We start from the raw sequence: 20,200 nt of genomic DNA on the forward strand, positions 1-20,200 counted from the left end.
GCTTTTTGGGGCTATTTGTACCCACCCCACCCGCCATTTTTTGGCGCCTCAAGAGGCCTCATTTTTCTGTCAAATTTACACATTTTGAGTCTTTTCGCTTTAATTTTTCTGTCACAAATTTCAGATATTTTCGGGGGGGTTATTCCCACAAATCAACGTGTTTTGGGTTCAGCTCATTGGGGTTAAAACGGGGCGAAAAAGCCGCTTTTTGGGGTTATTTGTAGCCACCCCACCCGCCATTTTGTGGCGCCTCAAGAGGCCTCAGTTTTCTGTCACATTTACAAGTTTCTTGCGTTTAATTTTCTGTCACAAATTTCGAGTCATTTTTTGGGACATGACTTAATGTATTTTAGGTTCATTTTGTTGGGATTTGTGTGGAAAATGGGGCGAAAAAGCCGCTTTTTGGGGTTATTTGTACCCACCCCACCCGCCATTTTTTGGCGCCTCAAGAGGCCTCATTTTTCTGTCAAATTTACACATTTTGAGTCTTTTCGCTTTAATTTTTCTGTCACAAATTTCAGATATTTTAGGGGGTTATTCCCACAAATCAACGTGTTTTGGGTTCAGCTCATTGGGGTTAAAACGGGGCAAAAAAGCCGTTTTTTGGGGTTATTTGTACCCAGCCCACCCGCCATTTTTTGGCGCCTCAAGGGGCCTCACTTTTCTGTCAAATTTACACATTTTGCGTCTTTTTGTGTTAATTTTTCTCTCACAAATTTTGAGTCTTTTTTTGGGATACAATTCCACATATTTTGGGTTCATTTTGTTGAGATTTGTGTGGAAAACGGGGCGAAAAAGCCGCTTTTTGGGGTTATTTGTACCCACCCCACCCGCCATTTTTTGGCGCCTCAAGAGGCCTCATTTTTCTGTCAAATTTACACATTTTGAGTCTTTTTGCGTTTAATTTTCTGTCACAAATTTCGAGTCTTTTTTTTGGGACATGACTCCACATATTTTTGCTTCATTTTGTTGGGATTTGTGTGGAAAACGGGGCGAAAAAGCCGCTTTTTGGGGTTATTTGTACCCACCCAACCCACCATTTTTTGCCGCCTCAGAATCCCCAAACCCGCGTGAGATAAAAGGGACAAAAAGCTGCTTTTTGGGGTGAAAAAGGGGGAATTTGGGGTTTTTTGGGGAGGGGGTGATCCCGGCCAGGCCAGAACGTCGCGAGTTTTGGGGATTTTGGGGAAATTTGGGGGCAAACCCATGATTTTGGGGGCGATCCCGTGATTTGACCCCGCGAGGCTGTTCCCTCCCTGTCGCTTTTAGTGCGAAATAAAAGTTGCTGTGCGAAAAATAATAAGTCAAAAAAGCCAAAAATCCTGTGATTTGGTGGTTTTCTGGGGATTTTGGGGGGTTTGGGGGCCTTTTTGGGGGAAATTTTGGGCCATTTTGGGGGGTTTTTGGGCCCTTTTCAGGGGCTTCAGGAGCTTTTTTTGGGGGGGATTTGGGGCCTTTTTGAGGGGATTTTGGGACCATTTTGGGGGATTTTTAGGCCTTTTTGGGGGAGATTTTGGGGGCTTTTGGTGTTTTTTGGGGGGTTTTGGGCCTTTTTTGGGGGGATTTTAGGGTCTTTTTTGGGGGATTTTTGGGCCTTTTTGGGGGGATTTTTGGGCCCTTTTTGGGGGATTTGGGGGGTTTAAATGTGGGATGAGTGATTTTTTTAATAATAATCAATGGAATAAAATAACATTTAATGAATAAAATAATATCGAAAGGTTGGAATAAAAGGCTGAAAACGGTGCCGAAACCGCCGATTTTGGTGCTGAAACCGCCGAGATTTTGGTGCCAAAAACGCCGATTTTGGTGCAGAAAAGGCCAATTTTGGGGCTGCAAACGCTGATTTTGGGGCTGAAAACACCGATTTTGGTGTGGAAAATGGCCTGTTTTGGTGCTGGAACCGCTGATTTTGGTGCAGAAAAGGCCAATTTTGGGGCTGAAAACACAGATTTTGGTGCTGAAACCGCCGATTTTGGTGCCGAAAATGCCGATTTTGGGGCTGAAACCGCCAATTTTGGTGGGGAAAATGCTGATTTTGGTGCAGAAAAGGCCAATTTTGGTGCAGAAAACGCCGATTTTGGTGCTGAAAACGGCCGATTCTGGTGCTAAAAACGTTGATTTTGGTGCGGAAAACGCCAATTTTGGTGCGGAAAACGCCAATTTTGGTGCAGAAAAGGCTGATTTTGGTGCGGAAAAGGCCAATTTTGGTGTGGAAAATGCCAATTTCGGTGCGGAAAACGCCAATTTTGGTGCTGAAAAGGCCGATTTTGATGCTGAAAATGGACAATTCTGGTGAGGAAACCACCAATTCTGGTGCTAAAAAGGCCAATTTTGGTGCTGAAAACGCCTGATTTTATGCTGAAAAGGGCCAATTCTGGTGAGGAAACTGCCAATTCTGGTGCTAAAAATGCTGATTTTGGCGCTGAAAACACCAATTTTGATGCTGAAAACACCAATTTTGGTGCAGAAAACACCGATTCTGGTGCTAAAAACGCTGATTTTGGTGCAGAAAAGGCTGATTTTGGTGCTGAAAACGCCAATTTTGGTGTGGAATACGCCAATTCTGGTGCTAAAAATGCCGATTTTGGTGCTGAAAACACCAATTTTGGTGCTGAAAACACTGATTTTGGTGCTGAAAACGCCAATTTTCGTGCGGAAAGGCTGATTTTGGTGCCGAAAACGCCGATTTTGGTGTGGAAAAGGCCGATTTTGGTGCGGATAGGCTGATTTTGGGGCTGAAAACACCAATTTTGGGGCTGAAAACGCCAATTTTGGTGCGAAAAAGGCCGATTTCGATGCGGAAAAGGCCAATTTTGGTGTGGAAAATGCCATTTTTGGTGTGGAAAACGCCAATTTCGGTGCGGAAAACACCAATTTTGGTGTGGAAAGGCCGATTTTGGTGTGGAAAGGCCGATTTTGTGGCTGAAAACGCTGATTTTGGGGCTGAAAATGCTGATTTTGGGGCTGAAAATGCCAATTTGGGTGCGGAAAACACCGATTTCAGCGCGGAAAAGGCCGATTTTGGTGCGGAAAAGGCGGATTTTGGCGCGGAAAACGGCGGTTTTCGGCGGGCGGGGGTCAGAGGGCGCCGTCCGTCTGTCCGGCCGCCCCCCCGGGGTGGCTCTTGCTCTTGTGCGCGGTGACGTTGTCGCGCTTCTCGAACCTCTTGCCGCAGATCTCGCAGGCGAAGGCGTAGGAGGCGGCGGCGCCATGTTTGCGCATGTGCCAGTTGAGAGACGCCTTCTGGCGGCACGTGAAGCCGCACACCTCGCACCTGCCCAAAATGGGGAAAAACGGGGAAAATACGGGATTAGTGAGGGGGTTTGGGGGGGGAAATGGGAAAATAGGGGGTAGGGATGGGGTTTGGGGGGAAAAATGGGGGAAAAATGGGGAAAAAATGGGGTTTGAGGGGGGAAATGTGAAGGGATTAGGGATGGGGATTGAGCGGGAAATGGGGATTGAGAGCAGAGTGTGAGGTAAAAAGTGTAAAATAAAGGGATTAAAGATGGGTTTTGAGGGGGAAAATGTAAAATAAAGGGATTAAAGATGGGGTTTGAGGGGAAAATGGGGGAAAAAAGGGGAAAAAATGGGGTTTGAGGGGGGAAATGTGAAGGGATTAGGGATGGGGATTGAGCGGGAAATGGGGATTGAGAGCAGAGTGTGAGGTAAAAAATGTAAAATAAAGGGATTAAAGATGGGATTTGAGGGGGAAAATGTAAAATAAAGGGGGTAGGGATGGGATTTGAAGTGAAAATGTTAAATAAAGGGATTAGGGATGGGGTTTGAGGGGGGAAATGTGAAGGGATTAGGGATGGGGATTGAGCGGGAAATGGGGATTGAGAGCAGAGTGTGAGGTAAAAAGTGTAAAATAAAGGGATTAAAGATGGGATTTGAGGTGAAAAATGTGGAAAAAGGGATTAAAAATGGGATTTGAGGTGAAAAATGTAAAATAAAGGGGGTAGGGAAGGGGTTTGGGGGGAAAAATGGGGAAAAAATGGGGTTTGAGGGGGGAAATGTGAAGGGATTAGGGATGGGGATTGAGCGGGAAATGGGGATTGAGAGCAGAGTGTGAGGTAAAAAGTGTAGAAAAAGGGATTAAAGATGGGATTTGAGGTGAAAAATGTGGAAAAAGGGATTAGGGATGGGGTTTGGGGGGAAAAAGACGGAAAAATGGGGAAAAAAGGGGAAAAAATGGGGTTTGAGGGGGGAAATGTGAAGGGATTAGGGACGGGGATTGAGCGGGAAATGGGGATTGAGAGCAGAGTGTGAGGTAAAAAGTGTAAAATAAAGGGATTAAAGATGGTTTTTGAGGTAAAAAGTGTAGAAAAAGGGTTTAAAAATGGGATTTGAGGTGAAAAATGTAAAATAAAGGGGGTAGGGAAGGGGTTTGGGGGGAAAAATGGGGAAAAAATGGGGTTTGAGGGGGGAAATGTGAAGGGATTAGGGATGGGGATTGAGCGGGAAATGGGGATTGAGAGCAGAGTGTGAGGTAAAAAGTGTAAAATAAAGGGATTAAAGATGGGATTTGAGGTGAAAAATGTGGAAAAAGGGATTAGGGATGGGGTTTGGGGGGAAAAAGACGGAAAAATGGGGAAAAAAGGGGAAAAAATGGGGTTTGAGGGGGGAAATGTGAAGGGATTAGGGACGGGGATTGTGCGGGAAATGGGGATTGAGAGCAGAGTGTGAGGTAAAAAGTGTAGAAAAAGGGATTAAAAATGGGATTTGAGGTGAAAAATGTAAAATAAAGGGGGTAGGGAAGGGGTTTGGGGGGAAAAATGGGGAAAAAATGGGGTTTGAGGGGGGAAATGTGAAGGGATTAGGGATGGGGATTGAGCGGGAAATGGGGATTGAGAGCAGAGTGTGAGGTAAAAAGTGTAGAAAAAGGGATTAAAAATGGGATTTGAGGGGGAAAATGTAAAATAAAAAGGGTGGGATGGGGTTTGGGGGAAAATGGGGGAAAAATTGGGAATAAAGGGGAAAAATGGGGTTTGAGGGGGGAAATGTGAAGGGATTAGGGACGGGGATTGAGCGGGAAATGGGGATTGAGAGCAGAGTGTGAGGTAAAAAGTGTAAAATAAAGGGATTAAAGATGGTTTTTGAGGTAAAAAGTGTAGAAAAAGGGATTAAAAATGGGATTTGAGGTGAAAAATGTAAAATAAAGGGGGTAGGGAAGGGGTTTGGGGGGAAAAATGGGGAAAAAATGGGGTTTGAGGGGGGAAATGTGAAGGGATTAGGGATGGGGATTGAGGGGGAAATGGGGATTGAGAGCAGAGTGTGAGGTAAAAAATGTAGAGAAAAAGAATTAGAAGCAGAGTCTGAGGTAAAAAATGTAGAAAAAAGGGATTAAGGATGGGATTTGAGGTGAAAAATATGAGAAAAGGGATTAAGAGAAGAGTGTGAGGTAAAAAATGTAGAGAAAAGGGGTTAGGGATGGGGTTTGGCGGGAAAATTGTGAGGTAAAGGGATTAAGAGTGGAGTCTGAGGTAAAAAATGTAGAAAAGGGATTAGAGACGGGATTTGAGGGGGAAAATGTAAATTAAAGGGATTAAGAGAAAAGTGTGAGGTAAAAATGTAAAATAAAAGGGTTAGGGATGGGATTTGAGGCGGAAATGTGAAGGGATTAGAGATGGGGATTGAGGGGGAAATGGGGATTAAACCCAGGGTTTGAGGTGAAACAGAACGGGATTAAACCCAGGATTTGAGGTGAAACAGAAAGGGATTAAACCCAGGATTTGAGGTGAAACAGAAAGGGATTAAACCCAGGATTTGAGGTGAAACAGAAGGGATTAAACCCAGGGTTTGAGGTGAAACAGAATGGGATTAAACCCAGGATTTGAGGTGAAACGGAATGGGATTAACCCCAGGATTTGAGGTGAAACAGAAAGAGATTAAACCCAGGATCTGAGGTGAAACGGAAAGGGATTAAACCCAGGATTTGAGGTGAAACAGAATGGGATTAAACCCGGGTTTAAGGTGAAACAGAATGAGATTAAACCCACTGCAGCGGCTTCTCGCCGGTGTGGATGCGCCGGTGGATCAGGAGGTTGCTGCTGGTGCGGAACGGGCGGGCGCAGAACTCGCAGATGTAGTCGCGTTGGTCTGTAAAACAACCCAAAAATGGGGGGGTCAGGGGGTGCAGCCGAAAATTTGGGGGAAAACTGTAGATTTTGGCAAAATTTTGAAAATTCGTAAATTTTTGGGAATTTGTTCAAAATTTGTGAGTTTAGGGGAAGTTTGTAAAAAATGGAAATTTGGGGGGAATATTGTGAGTGTTTGGGGGTTTTGGGGAAATTCGGGAAGAGTTGGAGGTTTTGGGGGAAATTTGTTAATTTTAGGGAAAATGGTGTTTTGGGGGAATTTTGGTAAAATTTTGGGAAATTTGTTGTTTTTTTGGAAATTTTGGGGGAATTTGGGGAAAATTTGGGGGAATTTGGGAAAACTTTGGAAAACTGGGTAATATTGGGAGAATTCTGGGAAAATTGGAAATTTTGGGAAAAGTTGTGAAATTTCGAGAAAAAATCTGGAAAATTGGGATATATTGGGGATATTTTGGAAAATTGTAAATTTTGGTGGAATTTTGGTGAAAATTTGGAAATTTCGGTGAAATTTTGGAAAATCTGTAAATTTGGGGGAAATTTGACAATTTTGGTGAAATTTTGGAAAAAATCTAAATTTTGGTGACATTTTGGCAAGTTGGGAATTTTAATGTAATTTTGGAACATTTGGAAATTTTGGTGAAAATTTGGAGAATCTCTAAATTTTGGGGGAAATTCAACAATTTTTGGTGAAATTTTGGAAAGATCTGTAAAATTTGGTAAAATTTTGGAGAAATCGAAATTTTGGTGACATTTTGGAAAGTTTGGGAATTTTAATGTAATTTTGGAACATTTGGAACTTTTGGTGACATTTTGGTGAAATTTTGGAAATTTTGGTGACATTTTGGAAATTTTGGTGAAATTTTGGAAATTTTGGTGAAAATTTGGAAATTTTAGTGAAAATTTTGGGGAAATTCGACAATTTTGGTGAAATTTTGGAAAGATCTGTAAAATGTCACCAAAAATTAGATTTTTCCAAAATTTCACCAAAATTTTATAGGTCGTTCCAAAATTTCACTAAAATTGTTGAATTTCCCCCAAATTAGAGATTCTCCAAATTTTCACCAAAATTTCCCCAAAATTTCGCCAAAATTTCCAATTGTTCCAAAATTACATTAAAATTCCCAACTTTAAATTTTGGTGACATTTTGGAAAGTTGGGAATTTTAATGTAATTTTGGAACATTTGGAACTTTTGGCGAAATTTTGGAATTTTGGTGAAAAATTAGAAATTTCGGTGAAAATTGAGAAATATTGGTGAAATTTTGAAAATTTGGGGGGAATTTGTAAATTTTGACAATTTGGGGGAAAACTTGTAAATGCTGAAAATTTGGCGGGAAATTTGTAAATTGTGAAAATTTGGCGGGAAACTTGTAAATGTTGAAAATTGTGGGGGAAATCGATAAATTTCGACAATTTGGGGGGGAAATGTGCCAATTTTTTGCATTTTTGGGGCAAATTGGGTTGAATTTTGGCTATTTTGGGGGCCCCCTCACCGCTGTGCAGCTTCTCGTGCTCCTTGAGGTGCTTCTTGAAGTTGAAGGATTTGCCGCAGCCGGGTTGGGAGCAGGTGAAGGTTTTCTGGTGCACGTGCTGGTACTTCTGGTGGTGCTGCCGCGTTTTGGGGTGAAAACCGGCAAAATTGGGACAAAAATCGGCATTTTTAGGCCCCTTTTCCCCCCACGTTTCGCCCCCGAGTTCCTCACGTTTAGATATTGGCGGTTGGAGAAGATTTTGCCGCAGCCGGCGAAGTCGCACAGGAGGATCTCGCGTTTCGCCGCCTTCCTGAGAGCGAAAATAGGGGGAAAAGACACAATTTTGGGGGAAAAAAACACCATTTTGGGGAAAAAACCACCATTTTGGGGGAAAAAAACACAATTTTGGTCAATTTGTTGCCTCACAAAATCAGCATTTCTTCCCCGCCCCCAAAAAATGGGGTTAAGGGAATTAAAAGCCTTTCAGGAGGAGATTAAGCCTCGTTAATTTAATTGCATTATTAAACTAAATTTGCTTCAAATTCAGTTAAAACTCACTTAAACTTCACTTAAACCTCACTTAAACCTCACTTAAAACTCACTGAAACCTCACTGAAACCTCACTGAAAGATCACTTAAACCTCACTTAAAGATCACTTAAACCTCACTTAAACCTCACTTAAAACTCACTTAAAACTCACTTAAAGATCACTTAAACCTCACTTAAACCTCACTTAAACCTCACTCAAAGATCACTTAAAACTCACTTAAAACTCACTTAAACCTCACTTAAAGATCACTTAAACCTCACTTAAAACTCACTTAAAGATCACTTAAAGATTACTTAAAACTCACTTAAACCTCACTTAAAGATAACTCACTTAAAACTCACTTAAACCTCACTTGAAGACCACTTAAAACTCACTTAAAGATCACTTAAACCTCACTTAAAGATCACTTAAACCTCACTTAGACCTCACTTAAACCTCACTTAAACCTCACTTAAAACCTCACTTAAAACCTCACTTAAACCTCACTTAAAGATCACTTACTTAAACCTCACTTAAAGATCACTTACTTAAAACTCACTTAAAAATTACTTAAAACTCACTTAAAACCTCACTTAAACCTCACTTAAACCTCACTTAAACCTCACTTGAACCTCACTTGAACCTCACTTGAACCTCACTTGAACCTCACTTAAACCTCACTTAAAACTCACTTAAACCTCACTTAAAACTCACTTAAAGATCACTTAAAGCTCACTTAAACCTCACTTAAAACTCGCTTAAACCTCGTTTAAAGATCACTTAAAGATCACTTAAAGATCACTTAAACCTCACTTAAAGATCACTTAAATCTCACTTAAAGATCACTTAAAACTCACTTAAACCTCACTTAAACCTCACTTAAAACTCACTTAAACCTCACTTAAAACTCACTTAAACCTCATTTAAACCTCGCTTAAACCTCACTTAAAACTCACTTAAAGATCACTTAAAGCTCACTTAAAGCTCACTTAAAGCTCGCTTAAACCTCGTTTAAAGATCACTTAAAGATCACTTAAACCTCACTTAAAGATCACTTAAATCTCACTTAAAGATCACTTAAACCTCACTTAAACCTCGCTTAAACCTCGCTTAAACCTCGCTTAAAACTCACTTAAAGATCACTTAAACCTCACTTAAAACTCACTTAAAGATCACTTAAACCTCACTTAAACCTCACTTAACATTCTAAAACCTTAATGAAATGATCCAATTAACCTGATTCTCTTGGGGCCGATCTGCGCCGCGTCCTCGTCGCCCGCCTGCGCTTGTTGCCGGCACCTGAAATTTGGGGATAAAACCCCCAAAATGAGGCAAATTTTAGTCCCCGAGCGCCGAGTCGTCACCCAGTGTCAAAAATTGTGTCAACTGTGGTCGTTATCGGGTCGTCCCCCACTCAGATTTGATGTTTCTTGGCCCCAATGTCCCCAGCGCGACTCACCCGAGGCGTCCGAGCTTCTCCTCCGGGCTGGGCTCGCTTAGGCTGGGCTTGCTTAGGCTGGGCTCACTTAGGCCGGGCTCAACTGGCGGCTCCTCCTTGACGACTTTCTTGCGGGTTCTTGGTTGGTTTTGTCGGCGTTTGGGCTGCGAGTCGCTGCGGGAGGAGACGGGAGATGATTGGATGTGGTGGGACATGATAGGACAATGTAGGATGTTGGTTGGACACAGTTGGTCATGGTAGGCCATTGGTTGGCCATTGGTTGGCCGTGGTTGGCCATGGGTTAATGTGGTTGGCCTTGGTTGGCCATTGGTTGGTCATGGTAGGCCTTGGTTGGCCATGGTTGGACACAGTTGGTCATGGTAGGACATTGGTTGGACACAGTTGGTCATGGTAGGCCATTGGTTGGCCATGGTTGGCCATGGTTGGCCACAGTTGGTCATGGTAGGACATTGGTTGGCCGTGGTTGGCCATTGGTTAATGTGGTTGGCCATGGTAGGCCATGGTTGGCCATGGTAGGCCTAGGTTGGCCTTGGTTGGCCACGGTTGGCCACAGTTGGTCATGGTAGGACATTGGTTGGCTGTGGTTGGCCATTGGTTAATGTGGTTGGCCATGGTAGGACATTGGTTGGCCATGGTAGGACATTGGTTGGCCATGGTAGGCCATGGTAGGCCTTGGTTGGCCATTGGTTGGCCATGGTTGGCCACGGTAGGCCATTGGTTGGCCATGGTAGGCCTTGGTTGGCCATTGGTTGGCCATGGTAGGACATTGGTTGGCCATGGTAGGCCATTGGTTAATGTGGTTGGCCATGGTTGGCCATGGTAGAACATTGGTTGGCCATTGGTAGGCCATTGGTTGGCCATGGTAGACCATTGGTTAATGTAGTTGGCCATGGTAGGCCATTGGTTGGCCATTGGTTGGCCACAACTGGCCACGGCTGAAGGTGATTGGCCACGGTTGACCATAGCAGGACCCCGATTGGCCGCGGCCGCACCTCACCTGCCAATGGCCGGCTGGTAGTTCTCATCGCGCGGGTCATCGGCGTAGGCGAGCTCATCATTGACGTCATCATTGACGTCATCACCGATGTCATCGCCAACATCATCCTCCTCCCGAGGCTCCGCCCCCTCCGCGCTGCAGGAACCCACTCGTTAATTACAGGAACCCCCCCGTTAATTACGGGAGCTCCTCGTTAACCCTGTGAGCACCCAATGGAGAACCTGTGGGTGCCACCAACTCACCTCCCGTCCCCGTCCGGCTGCGGTGGCTCCGGGTGACCTGGGGGGGACACGATAGGACAACGTTGGCCATTGGTTGGCCATGGTTGGCCTTGGTTGGCCACGGTAGGCCATTGGTTGGCCATGGTTGGCCATGGTAGGACATTGGTTGGCCTTGGTTAGCCTTGGTTGGCCATTGGTTGGCCATGGTTGGCCATGGTAGGCCATTGGTTGGCCATGGTAGGACATTGGTTGGCCATGGTAGGCCTTGGTTGGCCATTGGTTGGCCATGGTTGGACACAGTTGGTCATGGTAGGCCATTGGTTGGCCGTGGTTGGCCATTGGTTAATGTGGTTGGCCATGGTTGGCCATTGGTTGGCCGTGGTAGGCCGTAGTTGGCCATGGTAGGTCATTGGTTGGCCATGGTAGGACATTGGTTGGCCATGGTAGGACATTGGTTGGCCATTGGTTGGCCATGGTTGGACACAGTTGGTCATGGTAGGCCATTGGTTGGCCGTGGTTGGCCATGGTTGGCCATGGTAGGCCATGGCAGGACATTGGTTGGCCATGGTTGGCCATTGGTTGGCCATGGTTGGCCGTGGTAGGCCATGGTTGGCCACGGTAGGCCATTGGTTGGCCTTGGTTGGCCATTGGTTGGCCATGGTAGGCCTTGGTTGGCCATTGGTTGGCCATGGTTGGACACAGTTGGTCATGGTAGGACATTGGTTGGCCATTGGTTGGCCATGGTTGGACACAGTTGGTCATGGTAGGCCATTGGTTGGCCATGATAGGCCACGGTGACACCGGCCAAAATGCCTCCAAGGCTTGAAATTTGGGCGCCGAACCGGCTCCAAATCCCAATTTTGGGGTGAAATCCACTCACCGGCATCATTGGCGGCGACATCGGCGTCGTCTCGCGGTTCGTCCCTTGCGTCCGATTGGGCGGCCGAGCGCCCCCCGGTGGCCTGGGGGCGCCGGGAGGTGGTGACGTCGTTGGTGATGTCGTTGGTGATGTCATAGAGGCGCCAGGAGAAGCTGTGCCCGGCCGTGCAGACCCACTCCAGGGACTCTGGGGGTCCCATTGGGGGTCCCATTGGGGGTCCCATTGGGGGTCCCACTGGGGTCCGAATGGCCGGGATGAAGGAGCAGGAGCGGCCGTGGCCGTGGGAAAGGGCGACCAGGCGCTGCAGGGACCCCGGCGCCGGAGCCGCTGCAACACAAAGCGGAATCGGGCACAATTTGGGGGGAAATTTGGGATTTTGGGGGAATATTTGGGATTTATTGGGGGAAATTTGGGTTTTTTGGGGGGAAATTTGGAGGTTTTGGGGGGAAATTTGGGATTTTGGGGGGAAATTTGGGATGTTGGGGGGAAATTTGGGATGTTGGGGGGAAATTTGGGATGTTGGGGGAATCTGAAATTTTAGGAGAGAGGTTGAAATTTAAGAGAAAAATTGGAAGTTTTAGGGGAAAATTGGAAATTTTAGGGTTAAGTTTGAAATTCTTGATAAAAAATTAAAATTTGGGTAATTTGAAATTTTGGGGAAAGTTTGAAATTTAAGATAAAAAATGGAAATCTTAGGGGAAAATTGGAAATTTCAATAAAAAATTGAAATTTAAATTTAAGATGAAAATTGGAAATTTTAGGAGAAAATTGGAAATTTAAGGGGAAAATTTGAAATTTTCGATAAAAACATTGAAATTTGGGTAAATTTCAAATTTTAGGAGAAAATTGAACTTTTGGGAGAAAATTCGAAATTTTGGGGGATATTTGAAATTTTGGGAGAAAGTTTGAAATTTAAGATAAAAATTGGAAATTTTAGGAGAAAATTTGAAATTTTCGATAAAAAATTGAAATTTGGGTAAATTTGAAATTTTGGGAGAAAATTTGAAATTTGGGGGGAAATTCAAAATTTAAGATAAAAATTTGAAATTTTAGGAGAAAATTTGAAATTTGGGTAAATTTGAAATTTTAGGGGAAAATTGAAATTTTGGGGGAAATTCAAAATTTAAGATAAAAATTTGAAATTTTAGGAGAAAATTTGAAATTTGGGTAAATGTGAAATTTTAGGGGAAAATTGAAATTTTGGGGAAAATTTGAAATTTTGAGGGAAATTTGGTTTTGGGGGAAATTTGGTTTTGGGGGAAATTTGAAATTTTGGGGGATATTTGAAATTTAAGATCAAAATTGGAAATTTTAGGGGAAAATTGGAAATTTGGGTAAATTTGAAATTTTAGGGGAAAATTGAAATTTTGGGTAAATTTGAAATTTTAGGGGAAATTTGAAATTTTGAGAGAAAATTTGAAATTTTGAGAGAAATTGAAATTTGGGTAAATTTGAAATTTTCAGGGAAAATTTGCAATTTTTGATAAAATATTGAAATTTGGGTAAACTTGAAATTTTGGGGGAATTTGAAATTCAAGATAAAAAACGGAAATTTAAGGAGAAAATTTGAAAATTTAGGGGAAAAATCAAAATTTTATGGGAAAATTGGAAATTTTTGATAAAAATTGAAATTTGGGTAAATTTGAAATTTTAGGGGAAAATTGAAATTTTGGGAGAAAACTTGAAATTTTGGGGGAAATTTGAAATTTTGGGAGAAATTTGAAATTTTTGATAAAAAATTGAAATTTGGGTAAATTAGAAATTTTAGGGGAAATTCGAAATTTTGGGGAAAATTCGAAATTTTGGGGAAAATTCGAAATTTTAGGAGAAAATTTGAAATTTTCGATAAATTGAAATTTTGGGGAAATTTGAAATTTTGAGAGAAAACTTGAAATTTTGGGGGAAATTTGAAATTTAAGATAAAAATTTGAAATTTTAGGAGAAAATTTGAAATTTGGGTAAATTTGAAATTTTGGGAGAAAATTTGAACTTTTGGGAGAAATTTGAAATTTAAGATAAAATTTGAAATTTTAGATAAAAATTGAAATTTTAGATAAAAATTGAAATTTTAGATAAAAATTGAAATTTTAGGGAAATTCGAAATTTTTGGGGAAATTTGAAATTTTAGGGGAAATTTGAAATTTGGGTAAATTTGAAATTTTAGGGGAAAATTGAAATTTTGGGAGAAAACTTGAAATTTTGGGAGAAAACTTGAAATTTCAAAGGAAATTTGAAATTTAAGATAGAAATTAGAAGTTCTAGGAGAAAATTTCAAATTTTAGGGGAAAATTTGAAATTTTCGAGAAAAAATTGAAATTTGGGTAAATTTGAAATTTCAGGAGAGAGTTTGAAATTTAAGATGAAAATTGGAAATTTTAGGAGAAAATTGGAAATTTTAGGGGAAAATTTGAAATTTAAGATAAAAATTTGAAATTTTCACTAAAAAATTGAAATTTGTGTAAATGAAATTTTAGGGGAAAATTGCAACTTTGGGTAAATTTGACATTTTAGGGGAAAATTTGAAATTTTTGATAAATCAACATTTGGGTAAATTTGAAATTTTTGGGTAAAATTTGAAAGTTTTGATAAAATATTGAAATTTGGGTAAATTTGAAATTTTAGGGGAAAATTGCAATTTTGGGAGAAATTTGAAATTTTGGGAGAAATTCGAGATTTAAGATAAAAATTTGAAATTTTAGGGGAAATTTGAAATTTTTGATAAAAATGAAATTTGGGTAAATTTGAAATTTTAGGGGAAAATTGCAATTTTGGGAGAAAATTTGAAATTTTGGGGGAAATTCAAAATTTTCAGGGAAATTTGAAATTTTTGATAAAAAAATGAAATTTGGGTAAATTTGAAATTTTAGGGGAAAATCACAATTTTGGGTAAATTTGAAATTTTAGGGGGAAATTGAACTTTTGGGAGAAAATTTGAAATTTTAGTGGCAATTTGAAATTTTTGGGGCAAATCTCAAACTTTTGGGAAAAATCTGGAATTGTGAAAATCCCAAATTTTAGCAAAACCTCCAAATTTCAATGAAAATTCAAGTTTTTTGCAACAATTCCCAATTTTGGGGGAAAATCCAGGATTTTAGGGGAAAAGATGAAATTGAAATTTCAATTGGGGGGAGAAATTGGCTCCAAGTGGCTCCAATTTCTCCCCCAAATGTCAATGATCTCCCCAAATTCCCCCCGTTGTGGTTCATGTTTCTCTTCTCTTTGCCCAAACTCGCGTGTTTTAGCCCCAAAATGTGGGGGGTGGGGCCACGTACCTGGGGGCGTGGCCGAGGAGCTGAACCTGCGGGAAAGACCAGAGTTAAACTGGGGTTAAAGGGGGGTGGGGGGGATCTAATGGGTTTTAAGGCGGTTTTAAGGAGGTTTGGGGGCGGGGCTTAAGGAATTTTTAAGGAGGTTTGGGGGCGGGGCTTAAGGAATTTTTAAGGTGGTTTTAAGGAGGTTTGGGGGCGGGGCTTAAGGAATTTTAAAGGTGGTTTGGGGGCGGGGCTTAAGGAATTTTTAAGGCGGTTTTAAGGAGGTTTGGGGGCGGGGCTTAAGGATTTTTAAGGAGGTTTGGGGGCGGGGCTTAAGGATTTTTAAGGAGGTTTGGGGGCGGGGCTTAAGGATTTTTAAGAAGGTTTGGGGGCGGGGCTTAAGGATTTTTTAAGGTGGTTTGGGGGCGGGGCTTAAGGAATTTTTAAGGTGGTTTGGGGGTGGGGCTTAAGGAATTTTTAAGGTGGTTTGGGGCGGGGCTTAAGGAATTTTTAAGGCGGTTTTAAGGCGGTTTGGGGGCGGGGCTTAAGGAATTTTTAAGGAGGTTTGGGGGCGGGGCTTAAGGATTTTTAAGGTGGTTTTAAGGAGGTTTGGGGGCGGGGCTTAAGGAATTTTTAAGGGGGTTTGGGGGCGGGGCTTAAGGAATTTTTAAGGCGGTTTTAAGGAGGTTTGGGGGCGGGGCTTAAGGAATTTTTAAGGAGGTTTGGGGGCGGGGCTTAAGGAATTGTTAAGGGAGTTTGGGGGCGGGGCTTAAGGAATTTTTAAGGCGGTTTGGGGGCGGGGCTTAAGGAATTTTTAAGGGGGTTTGGGGGCGGGGCTTAAGGAATTTTTAAGGTGGTTTGGGGGCGGGGCTTAAGGAATTTTTAAGGCGGTTTAAGGTGGTTTGGGGGCGGGGCTTAAGGAATTTTTAAGGAGGTTTGGGGGCGGGGCTTAAGGAATTTTTAAGGAGGTTTGGGGGCGGGGCTTAAGGATTTTTAAGGTGGTTTTAAGGAGGTTTGGGGGCGGGGCTTAAGGAATTTTTAAGGGGCTTTGGGGTGGGGCTTAAGGAATTTTTAAGGCGGTTTTAAGGAGGTTTGGGGGCGGGGCTTAAGGAATTTTTAAGGAGGTTTGGGGGCGGGGCTTAAGGATTTTTTTAAGGTGATTTGGGGGCGGGGCTTAAGGAATTTTTAAAGTGGTTTTAAGGAGGTTTGGGGGCGGGGCTTAAGGAATTTTTAAAGGGGTTTGGGGGCGGGGCTTAAGGAATTTTTAAGGCGGTATGGGGGCGGGGCTTAAGGAATTTTTAAGGGGGTTTGGGGGCGGGGCTTAAGGAATTTTTAAGGGGTTTGGGGCGGGGCTTAAGGAATTTTTAAGGCGGTTTTAAGGAGGTTTGGGGGCGGGGCTTAAGGAATTTTTAAGGAGGTTTGGGGGCGGGGCTTAAGGAATTGTTAAGGGAGTTTGGGGGCGGGGCTTAAGGAATTTTTAAGGGAGTTTGGGGGCGGGGCTTAAGGAATTTTTAAGGTGGTTTGGGGCGGGGCTTAAGGAATTTTTAAGGCGGTTTTAAGGTGGTTTGGGGGCGGGGCTTAAGGAACTTTTAAGGGGGATTTAAGGGTTTGGGGGGCGGGGCTTAAGGAATTTTTAAGGAGGTTTTTAAGGAGGTTTGTGGGCGGGGCTTAAGGAATTTTTTAAGGAGGTTTTAAGGTGGTTTGGGGGCGGGGCTTAAGGAATTTTTAAGGCGGTTTGGGGGCGGGGCTTAAGGAATTTTTAAGGGGGTTTGGGGGCGGGGCTTAAGGAATTTTTAAGGCGGTTTGGGGGCGGGGCTTAAGGAATTTTTAAGGGGGTTTGGGGGCGGGGCTTAAGGAATTTTTAAGGTGGTTTGGGGCGGGGCTTAAGGAATTTTTAAGGGGGTTTTAAGGCGGTTTGGGGGCGGGGCTTAAGGAACTTTTAAGGGGGATTTAAGGGTTTGGGGGGCGGGGCTTAAGGAATTTTTAAGGAGGTTTTAAGGAGGTTTGTGGGCGGGGCTTAAGGAATTTTTTAAGGAGGTTTTAAGGTGGTTTGGGGGCGGGGCTTAAGGAATTTTTAAGGCGGTTTGGGGGCGGGGCTTAAGGAATTTTTAAGGGGGTTTGGGGCGGGGCTTAAGGAATTTTTAAGGCGGTTTGGGGGCGGGGCTTAAGGAATTTTTAAGGGGGTTTGGGGGCGGGGCTTAAGGAATTTTTAAGGGGGTTTGGGGCGGGGCTTAAGGAATTTTTAAGGCGGTTTGGGGGCGGGGCTTAAGGAATTTTTAAGAGGTTTGGGGGCGGGGCTTAAGGAATTTTTAAGGGGGTTTGGGGGCGGGGCTTAAGGAATTTTTAAGGGAGTTTGGGGGCGGGGCTTAAGGATTTTTAAGGCGGTTTGGGGGCGGGGCTTACGGAATTTTTAAGGGGGTTTGGGGGCGGGGCTTAAGGAATTTTTAAGGCGGTTTTAAGGAGGTTTGGGGGCGGGGCTTAAGGAATTTTTAAGGCGGTTTTAAGGCGGTTTGGGGGCGGGGCTTAAGGAATTTTTAAGGCGGTTTTAAGGAGGTTTGGGGGCGGGGCTTAAGGAATTTTTAAAGTGGTTTTAAGGTGGTTTGGGGGCGGGGCTTAAGGAATTTTTAAGGGGGTTTGGGGGCGGGGCTTAAGGAATTTTTAAGGCGGTTTGAAGGAGGTTTGGGGGCGGGGCTTAAGGAATTTTTAAGGAGGTTTGGGGGCGGGGCTTAAGGAACTTTTAAGGGGGTTTTGAGGGAGGTTTTAAGGGGGATTCTAAGGAGCTTTTAAGGGGTTTAGAGCCCCAGTCCAGCCCAGTTGAGCAGGAGCTGGGTGAGTGTGAAGCCCAACGGCTCCTGGAGGGATTTTTGAGGGTTTTGGGGGGTTTTGGGGGTGCGGACCTGTCGAGCAGGAAGTGGGCGAGCTGGGAGTGCAGCGTGAAGCCCAGCTGGTCCTTGAGGCGGCACCAGCGCTCCAGGTGCCCCCCCAGGCGGATGCGGCAGCGGCTGCGCCGGGCGTCCAGCTGGCGGCGGCGCTGGCGGCGGGAGAGCTCGGGGGGGACCTGGGGACAACGGGGACAATGGGGGTGGGGGGATGGGCAGGGAGATGGGGGGGGGCATAGAGACGTTGGCAATATGGGGGGACATGGGGGGGATGGGGGATAATTGGGGACATTGGGGACATAGATATAGGGGGGCAGTTGGGGACGTGGTGGGGGGGGGTCTAAAAGGGGGTCAGGAGGGGCATGGGGGGGGACACAGGGACAGGTGGAGGGGGGACACACACAAGGGGACATTGGGAGAGGGACCATGGGGGTGTCCTGGGTCTATGGGGGGGACACAATGTTGGACACGCTGCCCCTTCCCGCCAGCGGAAACCCCGCCCTTTCTCTAAGCCACGCCCCCTCCTCCAAACCTCCCGCCATTTCTCCCGCGAGCCCCCCCCCCCCCCCCCCGCGTCAGTTACCACCGCGGGCTCGATCCCGCCGCCGGGGCCTTAAAACGGCCGCTGCGGCGGCGAAGGGAAACCCCGCGGGAAAGGGGAAGCCCGAGGCCCCCGCCCCCCCCCCCGGTGCGTGCCCAGCGCTGCCGCCCCCCCGCCCACCTGCTCGGCCGGGCCGCTCTCCATAGCCGGTCGATGGGCCCCACCAGCGGCCGTGCCCCTTTTAAGAGCCGAAGGCGCCTCCGCTCAGGCAGCGGGGCAAGATGGCGGAGGCCCCGCCCACTCCTCGCTACGCGCATGCGCACAACGCCCCACAACAACAGGCGGGCGTGGCGCGGGCGGTAGCGGGAGTTGTGTCCCGTGATTTCCCTAATTTGGGGATTTTGGAGGGAAAATGTTCCCGCCGGCGCGATCGGGGCGTTTCCCGCGCGACTGGGGGGGGGGGGGGGGGAGGTTCAGACGCGAGTTCGAGACCCAGGAACAACGGAACCCGACACCAACAGAACCACCACGTTGTTTTGGTTTTATTTTAATCTTTATCGTACATTTCGGTTTTTAAATTTTTTTAATGTACATTTTTATTTACATTTTTTTTAATGTACATTTTTATTTTTACCCTTTTTAATTTTTTTTTGTAGTTTTGGTTTTATTGGTCTATATTGTTTGGTTTTCTACTTATAATACTTCCTATATTTGGTTTACATTTAAAGGTTTTTTTAATATCTATTTTTAACCTTATTTTTAATTTCATGTTTTCTGTTTGTATTATTTTTAGTTTTAGCTTCGGCTTATTTTTTTAGCTTTATATTTATTTTTTAATTTTATATTTATTTTTTAATTTTATATTTATTTTTTAATTTTATATTTATTTTTTATTTTTATATTTATTTTTTAATTTTATATTTATTTTTTAATTTTATATTTATTTTTTATTTTATAATTATTTTTTAATTTTATATTTATTTTATATTTAGTTCATTTCTAACTTTAATTTTCCTTGCATCTTTTATTTTCAATCCATTTTTAAATATATTTTTAAATATTTTTAATCTTTGCTTTCACTTATTTTTATACTTTTGTTTTACATTTAGTTTCTCTTTTTAATCCCTTTTAATTTCTAGTCTTTAATTTCAATTTTTTAGGATTATTTATATTTTTAACACTTGTACCTTTATATTTTTTATTTTTTATATTATTTTATATTTTATTTTTCTCTTAAACCTTTCATTTGTTTTCGCGATTTGGTTGTTTTGTGCTTTTCCCCCATTTCCCGCCGTGTTTGGGCAGCAGCCCCAGGGCACATTTCCTAATCCATTATTAATTAACCCCTTAATTAATTAGTTATTAATGTCTATTTCCCTCACGCTTCCCTCGCCCAATCAAACCGCAGCGCACCCACCTCCATGAGGACGAACCTCATTGGCCACCCCACGCCCCGCCCACCTCCCGGCCGAGAGCGGACCTGATTGAGAACCGCCGCAGCCACGTGCGACCACCCCCCCCCATATGGGTCACGCCCCCTTGTCCCTCGGTGCAGCTCTTTTGTGATTGGGCGCGACCCCCCCCCCCCATATGGGTCACGCCCCCTTGTCCCTCGATGCAGCTCTTTTGTGATTGGGCGCAACCACCCCCCCCATATGGGTCACGCCCCCTTGTCCCTCGATGCAGCTCTTTTGTGATTGGGCGCGACCCCCCCCCCCATATGGGTCACGCCCCCTTGTCCCTCGGTGCAGCTCTTTTGTGATTGGGCGCGACCCCCCCCCCCCCATATAGGTCACGCCCCCTTGTCCCTCGGTGCAGCTCTTTTGTGATTGGGCGCGACCCCCCCCCCCATATGGGTCACGCCCCCTTGTCC

At 44.1% G+C, this 20,200-nt stretch overlaps 1 protein-coding gene across 1 annotated transcript; it reads right to left on the reverse strand.

Moving 5' to 3' along the window:
• Positions 1 to 1,673: 1,673 nt before the first annotated feature.
• LOC309450870 (zinc finger protein 692-like) lies at positions 1,674 to 18,626 on the reverse strand. The gene is made up of 12 exons (XM_082074043.1): positions 18,508 to 18,626; positions 17,805 to 17,965; positions 14,929 to 14,954; positions 11,657 to 11,983; positions 10,798 to 10,834; positions 10,556 to 10,690; positions 9,559 to 9,711; positions 9,336 to 9,398; positions 7,801 to 7,879; positions 7,591 to 7,705; positions 6,000 to 6,099; positions 1,674 to 3,274 (listed from the first exon to the last, which is right to left on the reverse strand). Exons 1-12 carry the CDS (start codon positions 18,529 to 18,531, stop codon positions 3,079 to 3,081), a joined length of 1,416 nt encoding a protein of 471 aa, XP_081930169.1. The 5' UTR covers positions 18,532 to 18,626; the 3' UTR covers positions 1,674 to 3,078.
• Between the last annotated feature and the right edge of the window lie 1,574 nt (positions 18,627 to 20,200).

Source organism: Streptopelia decaocto (genome assembly GCF_964273445.1).
Source record: "Streptopelia decaocto genome assembly, chromosome: 31".
Lineage (NCBI taxonomy): Eukaryota > Metazoa > Chordata > Aves > Columbiformes > Columbidae > Streptopelia > Streptopelia decaocto.

Excerpts from the sequence above, each read along its gene's own strand:
- LOC309450870 (XM_082074043.1), bottom strand. The coding sequence starts at position 18,531 with ATGGAGAGCGGCCCGGCCGAGCAG. Across the intron at positions 17,966-18,507 it reads AGAGCGGCCCGGCCGAGCAG|GTCCCCCCCGAGCTCTCCCG; the intron begins GTGGGCGGGGGG and ends CGTTGTCCCCAG. Across the intron at positions 10,835-11,656 it reads TGTCGCCGCCAATGATGCCG|GTCACCCGGAGCCACCGCAG; the intron begins GTGAGTGGATTT and ends TGTCCCCCCCAG.